This window comes from Symphalangus syndactylus, chromosome 3 (genome assembly GCF_028878055.3).
Source record: "Symphalangus syndactylus isolate Jambi chromosome 3, NHGRI_mSymSyn1-v2.1_pri, whole genome shotgun sequence".
NCBI lineage: Eukaryota > Metazoa > Chordata > Mammalia > Primates > Hylobatidae > Symphalangus > Symphalangus syndactylus.
In genome coordinates, this window is record NC_072425.2 from 88,005,252 (window position 1) to 88,031,083 (window position 25,832).

The following is a 25,832-nucleotide window of genomic DNA, read 5'->3' on the forward strand; positions in this document are numbered from 1 at the left end:
TGGATAAAGAAAATGTGGTATATATACACCATGGAATATTACTCAGTCATAAAAAGGCATGAAATAATGGCATTTGCAGCAACCTGGATGGAGGTGGAGACCATTATTCTAAGTGAAGTAACTCAGGAATGGAAAGCCAAACATCGTATGTTCTCACTTAAAAGTGGGAGCCAAGCTATGAGGATGCAAAGGCATAAGAATGATATAATGGCCTACAGGGACTTGGGAGAAAAGGTGGGAGGTGGGTGAGGGATAAAAGACTACACACTGGGTACAGTGTACACTCCTCAGGTGCACCAAGATCTCAAAAATTACCACTACAGAACTTATCCATGTAACCAAAAAACACCTATTCCCCCAAACTATTGAATTTTTTTAAGAACAAAAAATTTTTAATGTCTAATGTAATTTGAATGATAAATTACCTAAAATCCATACTTCAAAAGCCTTTTCAATGGTATGTAAAAACAAGAAAATGTAACAAATGATCCCTCACCTGCTTGGAGAGAAGCTCCTTGCAAAGCGTGTACAACGTAATGAACTTTCGGGCTAATGCACGCGCATCCACAAAACCTTCAGCAACTAACAAGATTTCACAGATCAGCTCAATGTCAGGGGCCACCATGGCACAGGGTCTAAAAAGTAAATATGAATTTTAGTTTTAAAATGTGACAAGGTGATAAGTACAAATTACTGAAATCAAGTGATTATTTCGTACTAACATTTCAACCATTCCTAAGCAGAACATAATTATGTCTGTCAATCACAGCTAATAAGACCCTTCACTTCAACTAAAAAAATGTCCACTCATTACTGGACACAAAAAATGATAGAAAGTCTGGAATGGCAGAAGCACAGGTGTAGGAGTCCAAAGAAAATCCATGAATACATTCTGTAAACTTCTGGTGTAAGTTGTCACTGCAGAAAGAGTAATAATGACGTTTTGAGCAAGGGGCAAGGCTTTACCTGTGGTTAATGGTGTGCTGCTTAATGTTTTCACAACCGGCTGTCTAGAAAATAGCATTTGCTTATTTCCATGGAATAAATCCTTTCACCATGGCTGATTCCAAGATACCAACACAATATCACTAAACGTGGAGCTGAGAAGTATACCACCTTACAGACACAATAGACAGAAATAACCTCAAGAGCATAAATACCAGTAAAATAAATAAAGTGACCAGTTCGGGATGTTTATCACCTTTGTTTTTAATACAACTTATTGAATCAAAAGTTGATATAATTTAGTTTTCATTAAACTAAAGAACCAACTCAGAACATTCATGAAAACTTAACCATCAGCTACTGAGAGCTTGTGCCAGCCACTGCCAGCACACCACTGCCTAGGGCCAACTTGGATAGACTTTTAAAGGGGACATTTATAAAAACATAGCTTCAAATCCCCTTTCTTTTGGAGAGGGACTTCCAAAAAGTCCCTCTCCAAAGACAATTGCTATTCACAGCAACGTGTGAAAAAATTCCACTCAACTGAAGTCAAGTGCAAAGAAGAAGGAAGAGTAAATAAATAAGCTCATTATTTTAGACTTGTTAAAGTATACATTCCAATAATACCTATCTACCTGTTTTTGTAAATATAACTGTAGTCTACTTCATGCATACCTAATTTTCATCCTAAACATCTAACCCTTAAAGTATCTTTGGATCTAGGTTATTCTGTATCTCTTCTATCTAAACTAACCCCATATTTTTTCACACATTTATTACTCTTCACGTGACACCAGAAGATGAAGAGTAAATGGAGAGAGCAAAGGCTAGCATATCTACGTATTTTATATCTACATTAATAGAGACAACTAATTTTTACTGAGCATTTCATACCATATTGGGTGCTAAAATCTTTTTATGCACTCTCTCACTTAATCCCCACAACACTATGAGGTACCCACTCCTCTTATCTTCATTTTACAGAGAGGCAGACTGATGTTCCCAGAAGTTCAAGCACATGCTGTAGGCCTCATGGTTGGTGAGTGGTGGAATCAGAATACTCCAAAGGCACAAGCATATGGCCTCCACACATGAGTAATGCTTTCATCACCCATTAAACAAAAGTTACTAAAAAATTCACAAGACAATTTCAAATTTCAAGACCCAAATGAAAGAAAGTATGAGATAAGTTGGGTCACAAATAGGATACTGGAAAGGCACACAGTTTTCAAACAAAGCTATTCTGTATTTATTACAATGATTTCTAGAATGGTTATTCTCTATCTAGAATTTTTCAAGAAAGTTAGACATTATAAAATTATTATGCTAGCGAAAGCTGTTATGAGGAAAGAAAAACATTCAATACAGGATGTTAGCATAATTGATTAACTATTAGGGAAAATAATTGTTTAAGCACTCATTTCATATTAGCAACCAAAATAAGTTCTCATCAGATTAAATTTAATAAGTACAGTAATACTATAAAAATTAGAAGAAAATACAAATAAAATATAGTTTCAAATATCCAGATGGATGGACAAGCAAACTTTAAGTTTGAAAGAACGGAAACAGATCATACTAAAACCTGTAGAGGTTCTTAGATTATATGTGAAGTGGAATATTATTTTAAAAGCATACTGAATAGTATTGAGCACACATATTGAACACCCTAAATAAAACCCCAAAATAAAACTGATAATCCTCTAGCTTATCATCGAGGAAATAGGAAGAGAGAGAAGATGCAAGTTACCCATGTATCAGGCATGGAATTCAAGACATCACTACAGATAATAAGGGAATATTGGCCACATGAATGTCTTCTTTTGAGAAGCGTCTGTTCATATCCTTTGCCCACTTTTTGATGTTTTTTTTTTTCCTTCTAAATTTAAGTTCCTTGTAGATTCTGGATATTAGACCTTTGTCAGATGGATAGATTGCAAAAATTTTCTCCCATTTTGTAGGTTGCCTGTTCACTCTGATGAGAGTTTCTTTTGCTGTGCAGATGCATTTTAGTTTAATTAGATCCCATTTGTCAATTTTGGCTTTTGTGGCAATTGCTTTGGTGTTTTAGTCATGAAGTCTTTGTCCACGCCTATGTCCTGAGTGGTATTGCCTAGGTTTTTTTCTAGGGCTTTTATGGTTTTAGGTTTCATGTTTAAGTCTTTAAGCCATCTTGAGTTAATTTTTGTGTAAGGTGTAAGGAAGGAGTCCAGTTTGTTTTCTGCATATTGCTAGCCAGTTTTACCAGCACCATTTATTAAATACGGAATCCTTTCTCCATTGCTTGTTTTCGTCAGGTTTGTCAAAGATCAGATGGTTGTAGATGTGTGGCATTATTTCTGAGGCCTCTGCTCTGTTCCATTGGTCTATACATCTGTTGTGGTACCAGTACCACGCTGTTTTGGATACTGTAGACTTGTAGTATAGTTTGAAGTCAGGTAGTGTGATGCCTCCAGCTTTATTCTTTTTGCTTAGAATTGTCTTGGCTATATGGGCTCTTTATTCAGTCCATGTGAAATTTAAAGTAGTTTTTTTCCAATTCTGTGAAGAAAGTTAATGGTAGCTTGATGGGAATAGCGTTGAATCTATGAATTACTTTGAACAGTATGGCCATTTTCATGATATTGATTTTTCCCATACACGAGCATGGAATGTTTTTCTATTTGTTTGTGTCTTCTCTTACTTCTTTGAGCAGTGGTTTGTAGTTCTCCTTGAAGAGGTCCTTCACATCCCTTGTAAGTTGTATTCCTAGGTATTTTATTCTCTTTGTAGCAATTGTGAATGGGAGTTCAAACTTATGAAAAAAAGTTCATCATCACTGGTCATTAGAGAAATGGAAATCAAAACCACAATGAGACACCATCTCACGCCAGTTAAAATGGCAATCATTAAAAAGTCAGGAAACAACAGATGCTTGCAAGAATGTGGAGAAATAGTGCTTTTACACTGTTGGTGGGAGTGTAAATTAGTTCAACCATTGTGGAAGACAGTGTGGCAATTCCTCAAGGATCCAGAACCAGAAATACCATTTGACCCAGCAATGCCATTACTGGGCATATATCCAAGGGATTATAAATCATTCTGCTATAAAGATGTATGCACGTGTATGTTTATTGCAGCACTATTTACAATAGCAAAGACTTGGAACCAAACCAAATGTTCATCAATGATAGACTGGATAAAGAAAATGTGGCATATATACACCATGGAATACTATGCAGCCATAAAAAGTAATGAGTTCATGTTCTTTACAGGGACATAGATGAAGCTGGAAACCATCATTCTCAGCAAACTAACACAAGAACAGAAAACCAAACACCACATATTCTCACTCATAAGTGGGGGTTGAGCAATGAGAACACATGGACACAGTGAGGGGAACATCACACACCAGGGCCTGTCAGGCGGTGGGGGGCAAGAGGAGGGAGATCATTAGGAAAAATACCTAATGCATGCAGGGCTTAAAATCTAGATGATGGGTTGATGGGTGCAGCAAACGACCATTGCACATGTATACCTATGTAACAAACCTGCACATTCTGCACAGGTATCCCAGAACTTAAAGTATAATAAAAATAAAACTTAAAAAATAATAATAAGGGAATATTATGAACGATATGGTTTGGCTCTGTGTCCCTACCTAAATCTCATGTTGAATTGTAGTTCAATATTGGGGGAGGGACCTGGTGGAAGGTGATTGGATCATGGGAGCAGATTTTCCCCATTCTTCATGAATGCTGGTTTTCATGATGGTGAGTGAGTTCTCATGAGATACGATGGGTTGAAAGTGCGTGGCACTTCCCCACCTTGCGCATGTTCTCTCTCCTGCTCCACCTTCTAAGACATGCTTGCTTCCCCTTAGCCTTCTGCCATCAGTGCAAGTTTCCTGAGGCCTCCTAGCCATGCTTCCTGTACAGCCTCTGGAACTTTGAGTCAATTAAACCTCTTTTCTTCATAAATTACCCATTCACAGGTACTTACTTACAGCAATGTGAGAATGGACTAATACAATGAACCAGTGTGTGGCAATGGATTCAACTAGATAACACCAATAAGTTCCTTAAAAGATTTAAATTACCAAAATCAAATCAATAAAAAAATTAAAAATCAGAAAAACCCTCTATCTATTAAAGAAATTAAATTCATTATTAAAAAGATTCCAATAAAAATCTCTAGGTCCAAATGGCCTAACTGATTAATTCAATCAAATACTTCAGGAGTAAATAATAGCAATTCTACACAAACTCTTAAGAAGATAGAGAAGAAAACACTTGCCAACTTATTTCATGATGTCAGCACTACTCTGATGCCAAAGCCAGACAAAAATTTTACAAGGACACTGTAGAACAATAACCCTCATGGCATAGATTTTTAAAAATTCCTTAACAAAAGAATGTCATATTGAATCCAGCAGTACCTATTAATAAAATACCTCCTGACCAAGTGGAGCTTTTCCCTGGAGTGCAACACTGAAGGACTGTTTAGCATTTGAAAATCAATCAATATAGTTCAGCACATTTACAGAATAAAGGAGAAAACCCATATAAAAACTATAAAACAACAAAGCCTATAAAAGAAAACATAGTTAAAAATTTTTTCAAGCTTGGGCTAAGCAAATTTTCTTGAATAGGATATTAAAAACAAAAACAAATTGATAAATTATATTTCATCACATTTAAAACTTCTATCTTTGATGGACACAAGAAAATGAAAAGGCAAGCCACAAATTGAGAGAAAAAATATTTGCAATGTATGTATCTAACAAAGGAACTGTATGCAGAATACAGCATTTCACAAAAGATGGTATAGCAATCAACAATAAGTATGTAAAAGAAGCTCAACATCATTAGCCATCATGGAGATGCAAACTAAACCTATGATGACACACTACTACCTATCTATTAGATTGGCTAAAAATAAAAACGGCTGACAGTATCAATTTTTGACAAGAATGTGAGCAACTAGAATTCTCATACATTGATGGTGAGGATGTAAACTTGTAAAATCACTTTGGAAACCGGACTGGCAGATTCTTATAAGTAAAACACACAATTGCCATGTAGACTAGCAATTCCAGCCATAGATATCTGTCCCAAAGAAATGAAAATGTATGTTCATGTAAAGATTGCACGTGAATGTTCATAGCCGCTTTATTCATAATAGCCCCAAACTGGAAACGGCCCAAGTGTCCATCAACTAGTGAATGGATCAACAAATTGCAGTAGGTCTATATAACAGAATACTAATCAGTGAGAAAGAGGGGCAAACTACTGATATGCTCAACAACTTGGATACATCCCAAAACCACAACGCTCAAAGAAGCCAGACACAAAAAAGTACATATTGTCTGGTTTCATTTACATGAACTCTAGGAATGACAAATGTAATCTATAATCACAGAAAGTACATTATTGGTATGGGAGGCTCACTTCAAAGAGGCAGAAGAGAATTTCTGGGGGTGTGGAAATATTCTGTACTTTGATTGTGGTTATGCTTTCACCAACTGTACACTTGATTGTATTAAATTATACCTGAATGTTTTTACTATCACCTGGTATGGTGATAAACCTTACAGTTTTATCTCTAAACCTGATCTCTCTTTCTCTAATAAAACATAAACCATATTTCAATTCTGTAAAATTATAATACAGAGTTTTCTGGAAAACTGAACCAAAAAAATGATACCTGAATGAAGTTGACTTAAATTATAAGTGAATCATAACTGATACTAGGTGTAGCAACACATGTTCTCTGACAGACTCCTGCTAAGCGCATACATTGGCAGAGTACTTTTGAAAAGCAGGTCACCAATAGGGATTCTAATCATTCACTTAAGTAATTCTACATTTAGAAATCTATTCTGAAATAAGAGTAATTTTTCATGGGAATAGAAGTTTGCAGCCTGCTACTTCATTATAATAAAAAAAAGGAAAAGACAAACCCTACATAACAGACAACAGTGAATGGTTAAGAAATTTATGGCCAGGCGCGGTGGCTCACGCCTGTAATCCCAGCACTTTGGGAGGCTGAGGCGGGCGGATCACGAGGTCAGGAGATCGAGACCATCCTGGCTAACACGGTGAAACCCTGTCTCTACTAAAAATACAAAAAATTAGCCGGGCGAGGTGGCGGGCGCCTGTAGTCCCAGCTACGCGGGAGGCTGAGGCAGGAGAATGGCGTGAACCCCGGGGGGCGGAGCCTGCAGTGAGCCGAGATCGCGCCACTGCACTCCAGCCTGGGTGAAAGAGCGAGGCTCCGTCTCAAAAAAAAAAAAAAAAAAAAAAAGAAATTTATGAACGAGGCATGAGAGGGACTATTGTAGAGCTACATAAAATGATATTTCTAAAGGTTTTTTAATAATATGATAAAATATGTCAAAATATTAAATGAAGAGAACTAAAGAAAAATCATGCCTACTGTAATACCTTAATCCCACAAAATATAAATTATAACAGAGGCTAGAAAACATAACAATCATTACTTCTGGATGCTGCTGTAACTTTTTCTTTATTCTTTTCTATATTTTCAAAATAGTTCCTAATTTATGAAAATTATGTTTATAATAAAAATATGCATTACAAAATAGCTAACAGTAAATATGCAAATATACCATGTAACTTTTAAATACTGATTTTGAGTCCTGGTTTTATAATTCAAAATGGTTAATTTATCGTGGTGAAAGTTCTGTCTATAAGAGGAGCCCAAGGAAATCATACAGGATTTTCCTTAGGAATTTTCAAGTAAAAGCAAATCACTTAACAGTGCAAACCAACAACATTAGGTGGCATGAGTGTACCAGATGCTAAGCCACAAAGCATAACACTTGCCTGAAAAGAGCTTTGAGATTTTCCGGTAATTCGGTTCGACCAGCATAACCCGGGTTCATAGTAATAAATATTCCAACTGATGGCTTCAGTGTGATAGCTTCCCCAAGAAATACAAATCTACCATAAAAAGAATGTTGATGAAATTAAATGTGTTCATTGAATATGAATGCACATTGACAAATGCAAACCACTGCAAAATGCAAATTATTAGGAATCTGTTTATTCTGTGTTATTTTCTTTAAAATTCATAACCATACATATTTTGAATATGTTTTGAAGCATATTTATTAAAAATGCCCTCCCTTTTCCTAGAAGAATTATAAAAATGGGAAGTATTTTTTTTATTTTAGCATAGCCTTAGTATCCTAGAATATGAAAATAAAGACTTGACTATTTTAACATTTAATGGAAGAAGGTGATGGCATTTTTACCTTCAACATGGGCTGCAATTCCTTGAATGGGATGCTGCATAGACAGAGAATGCCCATACTAAGAGGAGAAAGGGACACCCTGTTCAGTCTTAAGTTTTGTCTATTTCTTCAACTTCTCTCTCTTCCTCTTTCCCTCCATACCTTCCATTGACTCAAGAAAAATCTATTAAATATCACTGAGAGGTACAATAGCTCTGGAGCCAGACTGTGAGTATTCAGATACCAGCCATATCCCTTTAGGCAAGTTAATTATCCTATGTTCCAATTCCCTCATCTAGTAAAAATAATAATCATATTACCAACTTTATTGGATTATGCAAGGATTTAAAAGGGATTATAAATATAAATGGGTAAAAGTACAATGCCCAGAACATGGAAAATACTCAAGAGATGTTAGCTATGACTAATGCTATTACTGTCGCTTAAAGGCATTGGAGAAACAGTGAAAGATTTGCATTGGAGAAATAGTGAAAGATTTTCAGAAAGATTTGTGAGGACCCAAGTGGGTTGTTGCTGGCCAGGGCAATGAATGGTAATGTGCTATGGGAGCCATATTGAGAGATAGGTAGAAGGAAACTTTCAAATGAGGGTAAACGAGACAAAATATAAGGCTGATCTCTTGCATTGCTGAGAGGGGAGGGCTGAAGCAGTTAAGGAGCTGGGTCTGCATCATGAAAGAGAGAAGACAGAAAGAAACCACAGTGTTTAGGAGTAAGAGTGCCTTAGATACTAGGTAATTAGGAGCAGGTGGATTTTGTACAGTCAAGATAAAAATGGAGAAAACTTCATTTCCCAGAATGTCAGGCTAGGGAAGGCAGACAGGGTGGCAGGGCTGCTCACAGAGAGGTGGCTCTTGCCACAGAATAACTGCCTCCTCTCCCATTGTACACAGGAGGGAAAGCAACAGTCAAAGGTGTGGACCTCCAGAGGGTAGAGCTGGCAAGGTACTAGAAGGCTTTGTAATTGAGGCATGGTCCCATCTCTTAAATCTTCATTTGTAAAGAGAATTTAATAAGCTCGTGAAATCAAGAAGGAGCAGAGCTGTCTGCATATGGGCTAAAATAAGATGAAGAGAGAAGACCCACAGACATTCAGACAAGAGGAGACTACCAAGGAGTATTCTTGGCAATTTTCAGAAATCAGTACACGGATCAGTTACATAAATCTCCATAAGAAAGGATGGCCTCAGATGACATCTGGGTTACAGCAAATAAAAAGATTTTGACTAAAAGCTAGATAAAATATAGCTGGAGATCTAAGAAGAAATAACTGAGCTCCTCTATCATGGCCTTAAGGATGGGGCAGGTCAGGAAACAGACACTTGAACACATAAAACTGGGGCCCAAGGCCCACGTGGCAGAAGGACTGAGTGAGAGATTTTCTAGAATGTAGAAATATCCAGATGTATCTACTGATAACCTGGAAACTTCTACAACAGGTACACAGTCTAAGAGGCTAGATAATCCTTGGGAGATTGAAAATGTTCCTATGGACAAGATAGCTAGCTGAGAAAAATATTCGAAAAACTCAGGGGGCACAGGTGGGCCAGATAAATAAGATTGCCGTTGATAAAAATGTTACAAAGAGAACCAGAATTGTGCTGCATACTATACTAATTTATTTCTTAAATTAAGCCATCAAACGTAAGTGCCAGTTGTGTTTTGCTTTTTGGAGTGTGGCATTGTGTTGAGAAGCATTTAGATTTCAAATATAATTTGAAAGGTCTTGGCCCAAGTTACTGGAAGAACATGAAGGTATAACCTATTGGGATGAGACAACTAGCTAAGAAGGAGTTGGTGGAAAGGCTAAGATTTTGATTTTGGAGATATTAAATATGAGAAGCCTGGAAGACCTCCAGTAGAGTCTTGTGATGCCCCAGGCAGTTGTTTAGGTCAGTCCAGAGATGAGAGAGGAGGCCTGGGCATCTGGTAGTCAGCAGCATAGAGAGAGTTTCTTTAAAGCCCTGGGACTAGTTGAAATCAACAAGGGGAGAAAATATAGAGAAAGTAAATCCAAAGACTGGGGCCTGTGATGTCCAACATGAATTGGCCAGGAAATAACAATAAAATATAATAGCAAACATGGATATGGTGCTTACTATGTGGCAGGCATTTTTCCAGGTACTTTGCATTTAATCATCACAGTAGTCTATAAGGCAGATACTCTTCCTTCCCTCATTTTATAGATGAGAAGAAACCAGCAATGAAGCAGCTGCGACGGGAGAGAGATGTAGGAGAGGTGTTGTCCTCAACCCACGTGAAGAAAGTGTATCACGCAGTGGAGAATAACCAACTGCATAAGATGCTGCCAGAGGTCAAGAAAGATGAGGACTGAGAATTGATCAATGGAATGAGCATCTTAGAAGTCTTTCAGGTTTTTTTGGAGAAAGGGTCTTGCTCTGTCTCCCAGGCTGGAGCATGGTGGCACGAACACAGCTCACTGCAGCCTTGACCTCCTGGACTCAAGTAATCCTCTTGCCTCAGCCTCAAAAATAACTGGGACTACAGGCACATGCCACCATGTCTGGCTAATTTTTAAAATTTATTTATTTTGTAGACACCAGGTCTCGCTATATTGCCCAGGCTGGTGTTGAACTTCTGGGCTCAAACAATCCTCTCGCCTCAAACTCTCAAGGTGCTGGGATTACAAGCGTGAGTCACTGTGTCTGGCCAGTCCTAGAACTTGTTTGTTTTTTATGTGATTAAAGTAATGTAATATACATGTGTTGTACTCAACACTTAGAAACCACTAATAAAAATGGGAGACTATTCAAAATAATTCCCCCAAATCGACCAGACTCTTCCTTTATCTATTTCATGAGACAGGGAGAGGTAGCAATAGACAGTTAAGGGGAGGTTACCTGCATTATTCCATGTTTTTCTATTTGTAACAAGAGACAACCCACATGCCACTCACCTCTTTTTCCTGTTTCTGATGGCATCATGAATCATTTTCACTTGTACTGCCACCACTGACAGAACTTCCACAGAGATTCGGTTGAACTCATCAAAGCAGCCCCAAGCTCCTGTCTGCACTAATCCCTTATAGATATTTCCTACAGACTAAATGATAAAGTGAGGCACTCAGAATTTAACAGAAGGAGTTTTTACGCTATTATATTGAATAATTCCCAATCAGGAATAATGTTAGAGAATACAGTTTCACACATTATTTTATTACGAACTTACTTTGTAGTCCATTTGCTCTGAACAGTTGAATACATAAACCATCATGCCAAGGGCACGTCCTAGGTCTTTGGTGGTCTCTGTTTTCCCGGTACCAGCTGGGCCAGCAGGAGCCCCACTCATGGTTAGATGAAGTGATTGAGTTAAAGTAATATAACACCTTTAAACAATAGAAAACACAAATATCACAGTCTAATATGAGATTTTTATAAAACATCAGAGGCAATACATTAGAAAAAAAGTTTAAGAAGCTCTAGAATGTGACAGTAGCATAAAATACTGATATACTTCTGATTTATTCAAGGCAATAATGAATCAGAATATTTTCTATCACATTTATTTTTAGGCTAGCTGTCTAAAAATACTAGAAAAAAATGTATTTCTTTGTTTATTGATCTCACTTCCTAAGAGCTGTGTATTTGAATACAAATAACACTTGATTTGTAACGCTATTAAATTTCTGATATTTCTAGGTAAAGATATTATTAATATGGCAGACAACATCTCAAACTATTGTTTATAAAGGAAAAGTAGAAGAGAAGTCTTAGATGATGAATGAATTAAACATTGGCTGAATTACACTGCTACTTAATACATTAAGAGATACGTAATTTCTATAAATACATAGTATACAAATAACATATACCTATTTCAATATACAAAGCAAATATAAAAGGGCAATTTACTGTATTTAAATATATTTTAGAAATTCCTTTGGAATGTGTTGCTACATGCACTTAGATTACCATCATACTTATTTTTGCAGCAAAGACTAAGAGGTTCTTAGAAAATCATGAAACATGAATACCTAATAAAAGAAGACAAAACAAATAGCAAGGACCTCAAATGGCTGTATTCTTAATTTGGTGTTTCCTCAGATTTAAAAATTGTTTTTCTCTTAGTACAGACAGCAGGTCTAGTGAATGATATACACACGGAGGTCAGGAGACGAGAGACTAATGTCCCCTTTGCCAATCATCAGATGCTAATCTTAAATAAGTCTTTTGACATCAACACACCTCAGTTTTCTCCTCCATTAAATGAGGTTAATTGTAGGAGTGTATTCAGAAGGCCAAAGGTAAATGCCTTAAAAAATTGAAAGTACTATGCAAATAGAAGCGATTAATTATGAAAACAGAAAGTATTTCTGCATTTTATATCCATTGCATGCTTAAGTGTATCTTACAATGAATGAGTGAAAAGGCTCCCAGACTAGGAATCAGAGTACTTTCTGTAGTAGAGATTTTCGCCTTGTAATTTTCTCCAGTGGTTCCAAGCTTTGGGTAGGCATATGGCTGCCAGTGTTTAGAGACTGCATTTCTTGCCTTCCTTACAGTCAGGAGTTGCCAAGTGGCCAAACTCCAACCAATGGTATATGTGCAGAAATGATGAGTGCCATTTCTACAACACTTCCTTGGAGATATCTGACCTGGACTCTCTTTATTCCCTTTTCACTGGCTAAAACACATGTGGAAACCATGTTTAGCATGTCAGCTACTTGCCAGCCTGTACTGCTAGCCCACTCACCTCTGGATTGTGAGACAACCGCTTCTGTGTTATTTCAGCCATTGTGTTTTGTTTGGAATATCTAACAGCAGCTTAACCGGCATCCTTCTAGCCAATACATAGTGGACTTAAGTCTCTGAACCCATCCACATATGGAAGAAGGAGACACTATCTCCCCTGCCTACCTCACAAAGGGATGGTCAGCATCAAATGAAATATAATGGAAGAATTTGAAGGGCATCATTTTGTTAATGTAAACAATTAGTAAATAATTCAAAGAATGAAATGGAAATATTTTATCCAACACAATTCACACTATCAAAATGAACATTCATCTTCCTTTCAGTTCCCAAAAAACCCACGTAGTGATTCTTCTAATTTTGAACTTAATAAACTATCAGGCCTCACATAAAGATAAACTTTAAAATGCCTCTTCCCTTTTTCTCCTATACCCTGGGCCTCCCTTTCCTCCTTCTCTATTGACAATGGCATGCATACAGTAGACTCTTCACATTTGCAGTTTTGACTATTCTCAAGTGACTTCTTCAAGCTACAATTTTAATCCCTCTCACTGAAAGCAATGCATAAATTAACTATAGAGGGCAGTGAATGCTGACTTTTAATCAGAGACAAGTTAGAAGAACTGAATTAGACATAATTATAGAAACTATACAATACACAAATGTTGCGATTATGAGCAGATTAATATGTGCAAGAACAATCACAAATGTAGTGGGAGAATCCTACCAGCCTCTCAGGACTACCATAGCAAACCAGCTTTATAGACTTACATTTGAAACTGTCTACATTCGGTGATAGTGGATAATTGGGCATGCTGCTATGACCTTGAGGTGTGATTTCTGCTTCATGAATGCCAAAGATTAAATGTGCTGTCTCCCATCAAATGGGTCAGCAGAAATTGGAATACTAACAAAGAAATTCCTGTCAATGTGACATTTTCTTATCTCCGCAATATTCTGACTAGGTATGTCTTTACTTGGAGTCAAGCGGAAATGAACTATTAATAATAGCAACCTCCTGCCGTCTTGAAATACCTGAGCCACACTGGCTTGCTTTCTATCCCTGGAACTGGCCAAGTGTCTTCCCACCTTGGAAACTTTGTCCTTGCTGTTGCCTGTAACTTTCTGCCCCAGGATCTCTGCATAACTGATTCCTCATTGTTTAGGTCCCAGCTCAAGCTCTCCACAATAGTAGGCTCTCCCTTCAAGATAATTTTAAACACATCGATCTTTTTTTATTTTTGTCATAGCATATATCACAGCCTAAAATAATTTATTTATTGTTTCTCTGTATCCCCGCTTACTAGAAAGTAATCTCTGTGACAGCAGGAACCCTGTCTGTTCAACAGTGGAATAGTACTGAGCAAAGTACTTCAAAAGTATTTGTTGAATCATTTAATGAGTGCTATGTTCTTCACCTTCCCTTCCTTTCACTGTGTGCAATTCCTCAAATATGAATTTGAACACAGGCAATTCCTAGTTATTTTTACACTTTCAATAAAGGAATCCTGTGGGGGTGGAGGGAGGTGGTGATAGATCCTGATATCAGAATGTTAGCTGTAGATAACTGGGCAGAATCAAAAATGCTTCCTTGAGCCATATTAATCCACTCATGATTTCATCATTTGTGCACAGCATAGCTTCTGTAATTCTGTTTCTCTAATTCAGTTCTCTTCACCTTTTCCTAATTAAAGTCAACATTCCCTATATTACATTATTTCTTAATTTACATACCGCTTTCACATAGTTCATTGTTCATCGTTTCCTCTCATTCCTTCCTTTTCATTCTCACACATCTCTGCTCATGCTAGGGGACTTTTTTGGGTTGGTTTTTCCCATCTGGATGGAAACTTAGAATTGTTACCTGTCAGTTAGAGGAGTGATCACTAGTCGAGGACTGTTTCCTAAGTATTCATAGAAGTACTGGAACTGGGCATCACAAATATCAACAAAGCAGTGTTTCTGGGTATCCTCCCATCGGTGACGAAGTTGAGACAGCCATGTAAAAGCTTGGGGACTGACAACCTAAAGGCATTGCATAATCATCACACGCAGGACACTGGTAGTTTGGGGGCAACACGTTATTAATCTAATCAACTCTACTGGTTCACATTTTATTTCTAAAATTCTCATAAATAGGAAATCTCTTGCATGCTATTGCAAATTATAATTGCATATACATGGTTAAATACTTAATAAGAAATATGCATGTAGTAAGTCTTCATTTTAAACTGGCTTTTATGTAAAACAATATGAATTTCTTCAAGCAATGCTTTTTCCCCTTTTATGAATCACCCCAGGGGATTAGATAAATCTTGTAACTTTATACTTATATCACTGAAGTCAGATGGAAAAATATACTATCTATATTTAAATGACAGATAATCCATAATTTCTGCATCGCAGAGGCATAAACTACACTTTCAACCAAGTTCATTCTAAAACCAGTCTGCTTTTAGTACAGAGATTTTCTGCTGTTTTTAATCACATCAAATAACAGTATTTTTCATTGCTATTCTTTCCCATCTACTCAATCCTAGCCATTCATCTTCCAGTTAAAAATCCCTGTCTCTGTCAAGATAAATGTGAACGTTGGATTTCTTGAGAATCAGTTGAACTTACCAAATTACTGTATACTAATTTGTCTGATGACTACATAGGTTTCAGCATTGGATATTCATGTATATTAGATGGTTGGGTATTAGATAAAGTATTTTTTAGTACAAAATAAAGGACATATTTTAAATGAGAATTTATCCTACTTCAAATCATCAGACTTATAAAATAGAATAAAAAATATAAGAAGATACAAGGCCATATTAAAGGAGTAGTTAGATATCAACAGTTCATTACCAAAGTGAGAACACACAGTAAGTGATGTTTTGCAAGGAAAAGTTTTGGACTAGCAATTAAAGAATATTGCTCACTAGTGGTCCTGAAGCTGGATCAAGGAATATTAATATATGTTTGTGGTTTACATGAAAAGCATTTTCTTGCACTTTATAAAAATAATTAAAATTCACTTTGCTTTTAATAAATTGAGAAAAAACCCCAGAAAAACCACAGAAACATTTCACAATACATACAGGCATTCAAATTGTGAAAGGAATTGCCTTGTTTTAGTACAACCAAACAAGTGTAACCCAGTAGACAAGCATACTCCTGACTTTTGTAAATAGGAATATATTTTGGAAAGAAGGATGAGAAAATTCTCCTTTCACATTAAACACTGCCAACACTTAAAGACACACAGACTTTTCTTTTTTTTTTTGAGATGGAGACTTGCTCTGTCACCCAGGCTGGAGTGCAGTGGCGCCATCTCGGCTCACTGCAACCTCCGCCTCCTGGGCTCACACCATTCTCCTGCCTCACCCTCCCGAGTAGCTGGGACTACAGGTGCCCACCACCACGCCCGGCTAATTTTTTGTATTTTTATTAGAGACGGGGTTTCACCATGTTAGCCAGGATGGTCTCGATCTCCTAACCTCGTGATCTGCCTGCCTTGGCCTCCCAAAGTGCTGGGATTACAGGCGTGAGCCACCACACCCGCCCGACTTTTTAAAGATATATAAAAGAAAGGTTATTAGTATACTAAAAGAATTAGAAAATAACTTCTTACAAGACAATAATTTAGTTGTTCAAGGAAGAGACAAAGGATTACCCAAGTGACAACCTAGAATTAAGACCAATACCTCTCTCTACAAGGGGAAATGTATCAAAGGCACACAGACATGGTTTAAATCACATACACATAATCTTACTGCTATTGGCTGTATAAGTCACAGAGTTGAGGCTCACGGGCCAATGACCAAGACGGTCACACACAGAGAGACGAACACAGTGGTTTCTCACGGTTCTTCCATTGTGATAAAATTTTTTTGATGATCTGATGTTCCTAACTTGGCAAAACCTTTTGGGATATCACTTGGAATAAGTCTCATCAGGATAATATACTGGCTAACCAAAATCAAATGCACCCAAGATAACCACAAGTTCTCAGGACTAATTAAAACATACAAACTTTCAAAAAACAATGACTTTCTTGGAACTACTCTGGCAATAAACACCACTTTCAGGAAACAATAATGAATACATAAAATTTCTACAAACAACTTGCCTTCTGAGAAATAAGTTTTGCCACCACATCTCTGGCATGGACATCTATGGTACAAATTGTCATGATTTTCTGTCTGTCTCCAGGTGGAAGTTCTCCCAGCAAAAGTGTAATCAGTGTATTCAGCTGAGAAATCTAGAAGGAATCATTTTTTAAAAAGGAGTGAAGGGTTACAAATACAAATTTAAGAGCCCCAAATTCTTCATATTTGTAAAGACTGATTTAGTTTGCAAAACAATTTCTTTCTTTTTTTTTTTTTGAGATGAAGTCTCACTCTGTCACCCAGGCTGGAGTGCAGTGGCACAATCTCGGCTCACTGCAACCTCTGTATCCTGGGTTCAAGCAATTCTCCTGCCTCAGCCTCGCTAGTAGTTGGGATTACAGGTGCCCACCACCACACCCAGCTAATTTTTATATTTTTGGTAGGGACAGGATTTCACCGTTTTGGTCAGGCTGGTCTCAAACTCCTGACCTCAAGTGATCTGCGTACCTCGGCCTCCCAAAATGCTGGGATTACAGGCATGAGCCACTATGCCTGGCCACAAAACAATTTCAAATGTGTTACCCCAGCTGGTCCTCAAAGAACCTTGGCGTAGAAATGACAATATTATTACCCCCTGACACAGATGAAGGACAAGGGAACCTGTGAGTAATGACAAAGCCAGGGCAGACACAGGGTTTCCTGGCTGCACTGAACTGACCCTTTACCCTAATGATAGCCTCGTCCATAACACTGTTGGAAAGCAAATGAATATAAATCTTCAAAGGCCAAATTAGACTAACTTTCAAAAAAGCACAGTAAGAGTTAAATGACCAATTATATTTTTCTTTAGAAAAGCATTCACCTAAAAATTTGTGTTTGCTTTGGTTTTTAAAAATACAAGATAGTGATGATTACTGAAAAAATATTTAAAATGAAGAGCTGAAGAACATCCTCCTTTATTCTTATTCTTGTTTAGGTCCGTCGAACTCGTAGATAAATATTTTTCAAACTGCTGGTCTTTTTTCATAGAATGGAAAGGAATAAAATGGAATGCCATTAATGACAATTCATTGAAGTGAATGAAATAGAAAATACGGCATTACAGGTAGTAAGAGAATGTATTGTTTCATGCTGTTTTATTTCCGTTTTGACTACCTACATAAACATGTGAACTTGGATCTAATAGAAAGTATTTCTTATGGGGAATTGTGGTCAGAGAGGTTTGAAAGATGCTGTCTTAGGTGGTCATTTTGTTAGTATGGTTATTTACACAAAAAGATTTTTGCCTTACTCAAGCCTTATTTACAAACAAATATTTCTGCCTTATTCCAGGTATCATACTGTGAAACAATACCATCCCCTTTTCTCTTCAGCTCTGCAAAAGGACAGTCAATGACAAACTGCTAGCACCTGAGAAAGCTGGCGGTAAGTGAATATGACAGATCACCAGAGACTCAAACCTTTGTAGCCTACTGTCAAAATACAGGTTCACTACTGTACTATTATCACGTCCCGGAAAATGTGAAACCCTGCAAACTTCCCTGAGATTGCCATGCGGCTAGAGGCTAGAGAAAGTCATACAGCTGGAATAAGAAAGGAGAAGAAAGGCAGGAAGAGATAAGCGTAACATGTGCAATTTCCATGAAATAAGAACACAGAAGGTTCCAGGCACTGACTAAGCACGTTGCTGATCTCATTGCACTTAATCTTAAGATAATCTGTTATCCGAACTTTGCAGACGAGAAAATTGAGTCAAAGCCCTATTAACCACATTTGCCAATCCAGGGAGGGGAAATTCAAATCCCAACAGTCTGACTTCAGATTCATCACATAGACCCTCTCCAGCCTCCACAAGACCTACCCATCCCTTCAGATCTGAGAAACTGTAGCTGTGCAAGAAGCATTCAGGACAGACTTAAAGTCAAACACAAAGGAAAGCTGGCTTAAAGAAATAAAAATATTAATATATGTCCCCTAGATATTCAGGATACACGACAGCTTTATAAGCATTTGCCCTATTTCCCCACCCCCCTGGGCTTTATTGAGGTATGACTGAAAAGCAAAAATTGTATATGTTTAAGGTATACAACATGATATTTTGATGTAGGTATACATTGTGAAACTATTACCCCAACCAAGCTAATTGACATATCCATCGGCTCACATATCTTTTAAGTGAGAATACTTGATATTTACTTTCTTAGCAAATTTCAAGTATACACTACATTATTATTAACCATAGTTGCCATATGTTAAATTAGGTCTCTAGAACTTATTCATGCTATAACTGAAAGTTTGTACCCTTTGACCAATATCTTCTGTGTTCCCCCATCCCTATCCTCTGGTAGCCACCATTCTACCATTACTATTGTGTTAGACTTTTTTTTTTTAATCCACTTATAAGTGAGATTATGCAGTATTTGTCTTTCTGTGTTTAGCTTATTTCACATAGAATAATGCCCTTCAGATTCATCCAGGTTGTCACAAATGGTAGGATTCCTTCTTTGTAAAGGCTAAATCATATTCCTCTGTGTGTGTGTGTGCATGGGCGCGAGTGTCTACACATTTTCTTTATCCATCTATCAATGAATACTTGGGTTTTTTCCACATCTTGGCTATTGTGAATAAAGCTGCAAAGAACACGGGAGTGCACATATCTTGTCAAGATAGTGGTTTTATTTCCTTTACCTATATACCCAGAAGTGAGATTGTTGGATCATTTGGTAGTTCTATTTTTAATATTTTGGGGAATGTTCATAATGTTTTCCATAATGGCTATACTACTTCCTACCAACCACCAAGGAGGTCAAAGATCCGTACGCTGAAAACTACAAAACTCCAAGGAAAAAAATTAAGGACACAAATAAATGGAATGATCCCATGCCCTTGGATTAGAAGAATTTATATTTGTTAAAATCTCTGTACTGCCCAGAGTTCTCTGTAGATGTAATGCAACTGCATCAAGATTTCAATGCCATTTTTTTTGCAGATGTAGAAAAAACAATCTTAAAATTTGTATGGAATCACCAAGGACCCCGAATAGCCAAAGCAATCTTAAGCAAGAAAAACAAAGCTGGAGGCATCACATCTCCTGATTTCAAATTATATTACAAAGCTATAGTAATCAAAACAGTGTGGTACTGGCATACAAAAAGGCACATAGACCAATGGAAAAGAATAGAGAGTTAAAAAATAAATTTTTCAACTGATTTTCAGCATAGGCACCAAAAACAGTGAAGAAAGGATAGAAGACTCTTACATAAATGGTGTTGGAAAAAACTGGACATCACATGCAAAAAAACAAAATTGGACCCTTACACTATACACAAAAAAGCAACTCAAAATGAATCAAAGACTTAAAGATAAGACCTGAAACTGTAAAATTTCTTAAAAAAAAGTGGGAAAAGCTTCATGACTTTGGTCTTGACAATGATTTTTTGGACTTGACACCAAAAGCATAGACAACAAAATAAAAAATAAACAAGTGAACTATATCAAACTAAAAAGTTTCTGTACATCAACAGAAAAAAATCAACAAAATGAAAAGGTAGCCTATGGAATGGAAGAAAATATTTACAAACAATATATCTGATAAGGAATTAATATCTAAAATATATAAGGAACTCATACAACTCAATGGTGACAAATAGTCTGATTAGCAATGGGCAAAGGACCAGAATAGACATTTTCCCAAAGAAAACATACAAATGTCTAACTAGTATATGAAAAGATGCTCGAAATCACTAATCATTAGAGAAATCAAAACCACAATGAGCTATCACCTCACACCCATTACAGTGGCTATAATAAAAAAGTCAAAAGATCTTGTTGGCAACGATGTTCCTTAACCTACTACAAGAGTGACATCAAAGATCACTGATCACAGGCCAGCCGTGATGGCTCATGCCTGTAATCCCAGCACTTTGGGAGGCCAAGGCAGGTGGATCACTTGAGGTCAGGAGTTCAAGACCAGCCTGGCCAATAGGGTGAAACCCCATCTCTACTAAAAATACAAAAAATATCAGCCAGGCATAGTGATGTGTACCTATAATCCCAGCTTCACGGGAGGCTAAGGCAGGAGAATTGCTTGAATCTGGGAGGTATAGGCTGCAGTGAGCTGAGATCACACCACTGCACTCCAGCCTGGGTGAGAGAGTGAGATTCTGTCTCAAAAAATAAAAAAAGATTACCGATCACAGATCACTATGATAGATACAATAATAAAAAAATTAAATATTCCAAGAATTACCAAAATGTGACACGAAGACACAAAGCGAGCTCATGTTGTTTGAATGACGATGTCAATGCCCAGCATAGATAATGTTGTCACAAATCTTTAATTTGTAAAAAAAAAAAAAAAAAGCAGTATCTGCAAAGCACAGTAAAGCGAATCACAGTAAAATGAGATACACCTGTACTTTTAATACATTGCATCTTTAAAAAGTAGCTAAATGTTTAAAAAGCAGATGTGATTATTGTTTTATGTCTAATATGTTGACTGCTCATCATCCCCTAGATTTTATGTTCCACAAAGGCAAGGACAGCGTCTATCTTATTCAGTGCATTATCCCAGAGCCACTGAAGAACTGTCAGAGTGTGGGTGCTCAATGCGTATCTGCTGAATAGATTAATTAATGTACAAAAACAACCCATACCTACGCAAGTTTCTAAGGAAAATTAATATACACTTTAGTGAGAAAAGAGATATTTAGGCCTTGGATATTTTCTCATCTGGGTCAAGATATCCAGTCTTTGCAGTATCCAATCTTACACCACTACCAATATTTGGTTAAAAAAAAAGTTGACAGTTGATTGTATTAACAGTAATAATATTGTATACCTTACAAGAACACTTATAATTTTAAGTGCATTCACATGCATTGTCTTGTCTGAGCCTCCCAACAACTTGTGATTTCTGCATTATTGATTCATTTTTCACAGAAGTGCAGTCAAATGAAAGATGATTAAAAACACAGCTTGTCAACATAATCCGCACAGCATCATATGTTGGGGATCTTACACTGTGTATCAAGATTAAACCTTCTCTGATGATACTGTTTTGTAAGTAATAAAACTCTGTACCCATAGTTATGTAATGTAGTTATAAAATGTCTGTATTATTTGGGCAGTGGCAACAGGTAGCAATCACTATGGTCAGTACTGTACTTGTATATAAGTTTATGGTCTGTGACATATAAAACACTCCGTAGCAGCTTTAAGAAAATATATCCTGTCATGTAATCAGTACATATTCTTGCCACTGATCGCAATAGTGTTACATGATTTTCTACTGGATCAAGGATGTCTGGCTCAAGTCCACCTACGTCCCTTTGAAACTCAAGTGGCTATTTTCCTGGTACATCTTGGCTTCATTAGAGTGCAAGTACAGCATGTATCTTGAACTAGAAATAAGCCCAACTTCGAGTAAAATCCAAACTTTTGTTCTTGGAGTGCAAAGTCTTCTATGACCTGACACCACTCCTTTCCTATCTCACTTCACTAACCATGCTGGCCTTCTCTTTGTTCTCCTATCACAGCTGCTTTAAGGCCACAGCAACCATTTCATGTGCCTGGAGTCATCCTCCACCTAATCCTTGTATGACTGGCTTCCTCTCATTATTCAAAGCTGTAGTTCAAATTTACCTCCTCAAATTGGCCTTCCCTGGCCATTCTATTTACTATTACCCCCTATCTATTTATTCTAAATGTTTCTATTTTATTATCTTTATGGAACTTATGAGTATCCTATCAATCATGTATTTCTTTGTCTCCTCCACCCTAAACTCTAAAGGAGCAAGGCCCGCATCTGTCTTATTCTGTGCTGTGTTCTCATGCTTAGCATAGCGGCCAGCATAAAGCATGTGTCCAAATCAACACTCACTGTATGAACTGATGAAGGAAGAAATGAACAAACGAAAGACAGCAACAATACACACCAATAGTTTTTTGTTCTCTCATTCACTCATTCATACAAGATGACAAATGTGGTTCTTGTTTCCAGACCTTACAGGACAACAAGGAATGCAGATAAATAATTAAAATTGTTTTGCTAGGGCAAGTAGAAAGTACGCTGACAGCACACAGAAATAGGGCCTTGCCTGATCTAAGGATTAGAAAGGCACATTAGAGGAATGTATACTAAGACTTAAAGAATGAGCAGGATTTAGGTTGAGAAGAATTTAGGGGTTGGCCAACAGGAAGGCAGTCGTTAAGCCACAGGAAGCAGCCTGTGTAAAGGCCCTGAATGGATCGGGTGGCTCTGGAAAAAGTGAAAGAGGTCACCCATGGCAGGAGTGGGCGGCATAGGAAGGAGAGGTGTGTAAGGATGCTGCAGAGGAAGGCAAGTGCCCGCATGCAGGGCTTGCCCAGCTCCGTTAGGACAATGAGATGGTGCTGAAAGGTCTAGAAAGTGGGGTGATAATGAGATTTGTGTTATTAAATTATTTCTCTGGCTATACTGTAAAGAATGAATTGGAGGAAGGTAAGACTGGAAGAAAAGACCTGTGAGGAGGATGCTACAGTCATTTAGATGAAAGAGAGTGGCTTGGTCTAGGACATTATCAAAGCAGTTGGAGAAGGCAGTGAGAATAGGGATCTTCAGAACAGTGAGAGAATTGGTGGTTGATTGGCTATTGCGCAAAAGAAGAGTCAAGCAGGCTTCTAGTGTGAGCAACTAGTGAAGAATGTTGGTTTTTTTTTTTTTTTTTTTTCCTGCAGTTGGGCACGTTGGGAGGCAAGTTTGAGAAGAGCAAATGTGCATTGGATCTTTTAGATTGGGTGAGCCTGTAAGCCTTCAGTGAAAAATCCCAATCTGCTTCTGGCTGTGCTTCAAGAGAGAGATGTAGGCTGGAGCAAAGGAGACAGAGGAGCCATAAAAGTGGATGAAATTAGTCAGGGATGTGTGGAGAAAGAAAAGAGGAAAAGAAAAGGGAAGGAAAAAGAAAGATCGTGGGAGGCTGAGGCAGATGGATCACTTGAGGCTAGGAGTTCCAGGCCTGGTCAACATGGCGAAACCCTGTATCTACTAAAAACACAAAAACATTAGCCGGGCATGATGGTGCACACTTGTAAGCCCAGTTACTTGGGAGGCTGAGGCACGGGAATTGTTTGAAGCTGGGAGGCAGAGGTTGCAGGGAGCCAAGATCACACCACTGTACTCCAGCCTGGGTGACAGAACGAGAACCTGTTTAAAACAAAACAAAACAAAACAAAACACAAAAACAGACCAGGCACAGTGGCTCACATCTGTAATCCCAGCACTTTGGGAGGCCAGGGTGGGTGGATCACCTGAGATCAGGAGTTCAAGACCAGTCTGGCCAAGATGGTGAAGGGTCGACTCTACTAAAAATACAAAAATTAGCTGGGCATGATCACGCCTGTAATTCCAGGTACTTGGGAGGCTGAGGCAGAAAAATTGCTTGAACCCGGGAGGCAGAGATTTCAGTGAGCCGAGATAGCGCCACTGCATTCCAGCCTGGGCGACAGGGTGAAACTCCGTCAAAAAGAAAACAAAACAACCCCCCCGCCCCCCCCCCACACAAAACGAAACAGAATAGAGCCATAAGGAACAGGAATATTTAAGGAGCAGGAGGAAGACCAGCCAGGTGAAGTAAACAGCAGCCCTAGGTAGAAAACTAGAATTAAAAAAAAACACGAATATAAAGGAAAAGAGTATGTGAAGAAGTAGGAAGTATTTTCTAAGTTAAAGAAAATAGAAATAGACTCAGTCAAGTGGTAGAAATAGGTTGTGGTGATGAGAAAAAGGAAAGAGCAAGTATAGGTCAGCAAGCTTGATTATAATAAAGGTTACAAAGATAAGGCAGGAAATAAAAGATGTGGCATGAATGGACAATTTTTGGTTATTATTTTGTTTTGAGTAATGAGGGAGTTGGGCATGTTTAATTACTGATGGGAATGAGCAAGAGCGAGAAACTGAAGAAACGGGACGAAAGAAAGTCAGGGCAGCCTTGAGAGAGGTCAGAGCAGAAGGGACCCAGAGCAGAGATGGAGAAACGCTCTGGGCAGTGGATATCACCCTTCCCTCCTAGCTGGAGGATGGTGTAGGGGGAGGGACATCAGCCTGATGGCCATTGCTCTAGTTCCTCTCTGATGATGTCAGCAGATAATAAAAGCACTGACTGACAGGCATTGTATGGGTACATGTGTACTGTGTATGTGTTTTCTAATTTAATCATCGCAACTGTGAAGTAGGTGCGATTAGTATTCCAGTTTTACAGATGAGAATATAAGATAACCCGCCTGAGATCACACAGTCATAAATGGTGGAGCCAGGGGCTAGTACACAATTCTAAGATCTCACTGTATATTTTACAAATACAAAACCTTCCTATGTGGATAACACGGTATCAGACCAGGCAAGAGCTGGTCTGTGGTTGTGGTAAGTAGAGAGAGACAACTCAGTATACTCCACTTATGAATTCTCTTATTTATATAAACATAGAAATGCTTCCTAACAAAAAGACAAGATCTTCCACCTTCTACGTCACACACCGTGAAAAAAGGAAAAAGACACAATCTTGACCACCACTGGGGTTTATAGGATACACATATCTAAAGGACTATAGTGTACCCAAAGAGGGCCAGCTAGCTTGGTAGGATGACAGTGGGTTCACCATGTAGGACAATGTCAGACCTAGAAAGTAACAGACTTAAGGTCAGAGAGAAGCAGTAGTTCCTGATACACAGTGGTGGCTGGTCCCCCATTTTTTTCTGCCCTGGCTCCTATGGCAGCATGATAGAAAGAGGCCATACCGTGAATTTAAAGAGTGTGTCCCTAAATACTATAGGTTTAAATAAGGCA

General features: G+C 37.8%; 1 protein-coding gene across 1 annotated transcript in view; it reads right to left on the reverse strand.

Annotated features, from left to right (window-relative positions):
• DNAH11 (dynein axonemal heavy chain 11) overlaps positions 1-25,832 on the reverse strand; it is a 366,891-nt gene that overhangs the window by 203,158 nt on the left and 137,901 nt on the right. Inside the window, exons 31-36 of the mRNA XM_055272477.2 lie at positions 17,032-17,163; positions 14,779-14,939; positions 11,392-11,548; positions 11,120-11,265; positions 7,773-7,889; positions 497-635 (exon numbers count right to left, since the gene is read on the reverse strand). Of these exons, the coding sequence (XP_055128452.1) occupies positions 497-635; positions 7,773-7,889; positions 11,120-11,265; positions 11,392-11,548; positions 14,779-14,939; positions 17,032-17,163 (852 nt within the window). The remainder of the gene's footprint in view (positions 1-496; positions 636-7,772; positions 7,890-11,119; positions 11,266-11,391; positions 11,549-14,778; positions 14,940-17,031; positions 17,164-25,832) is intronic.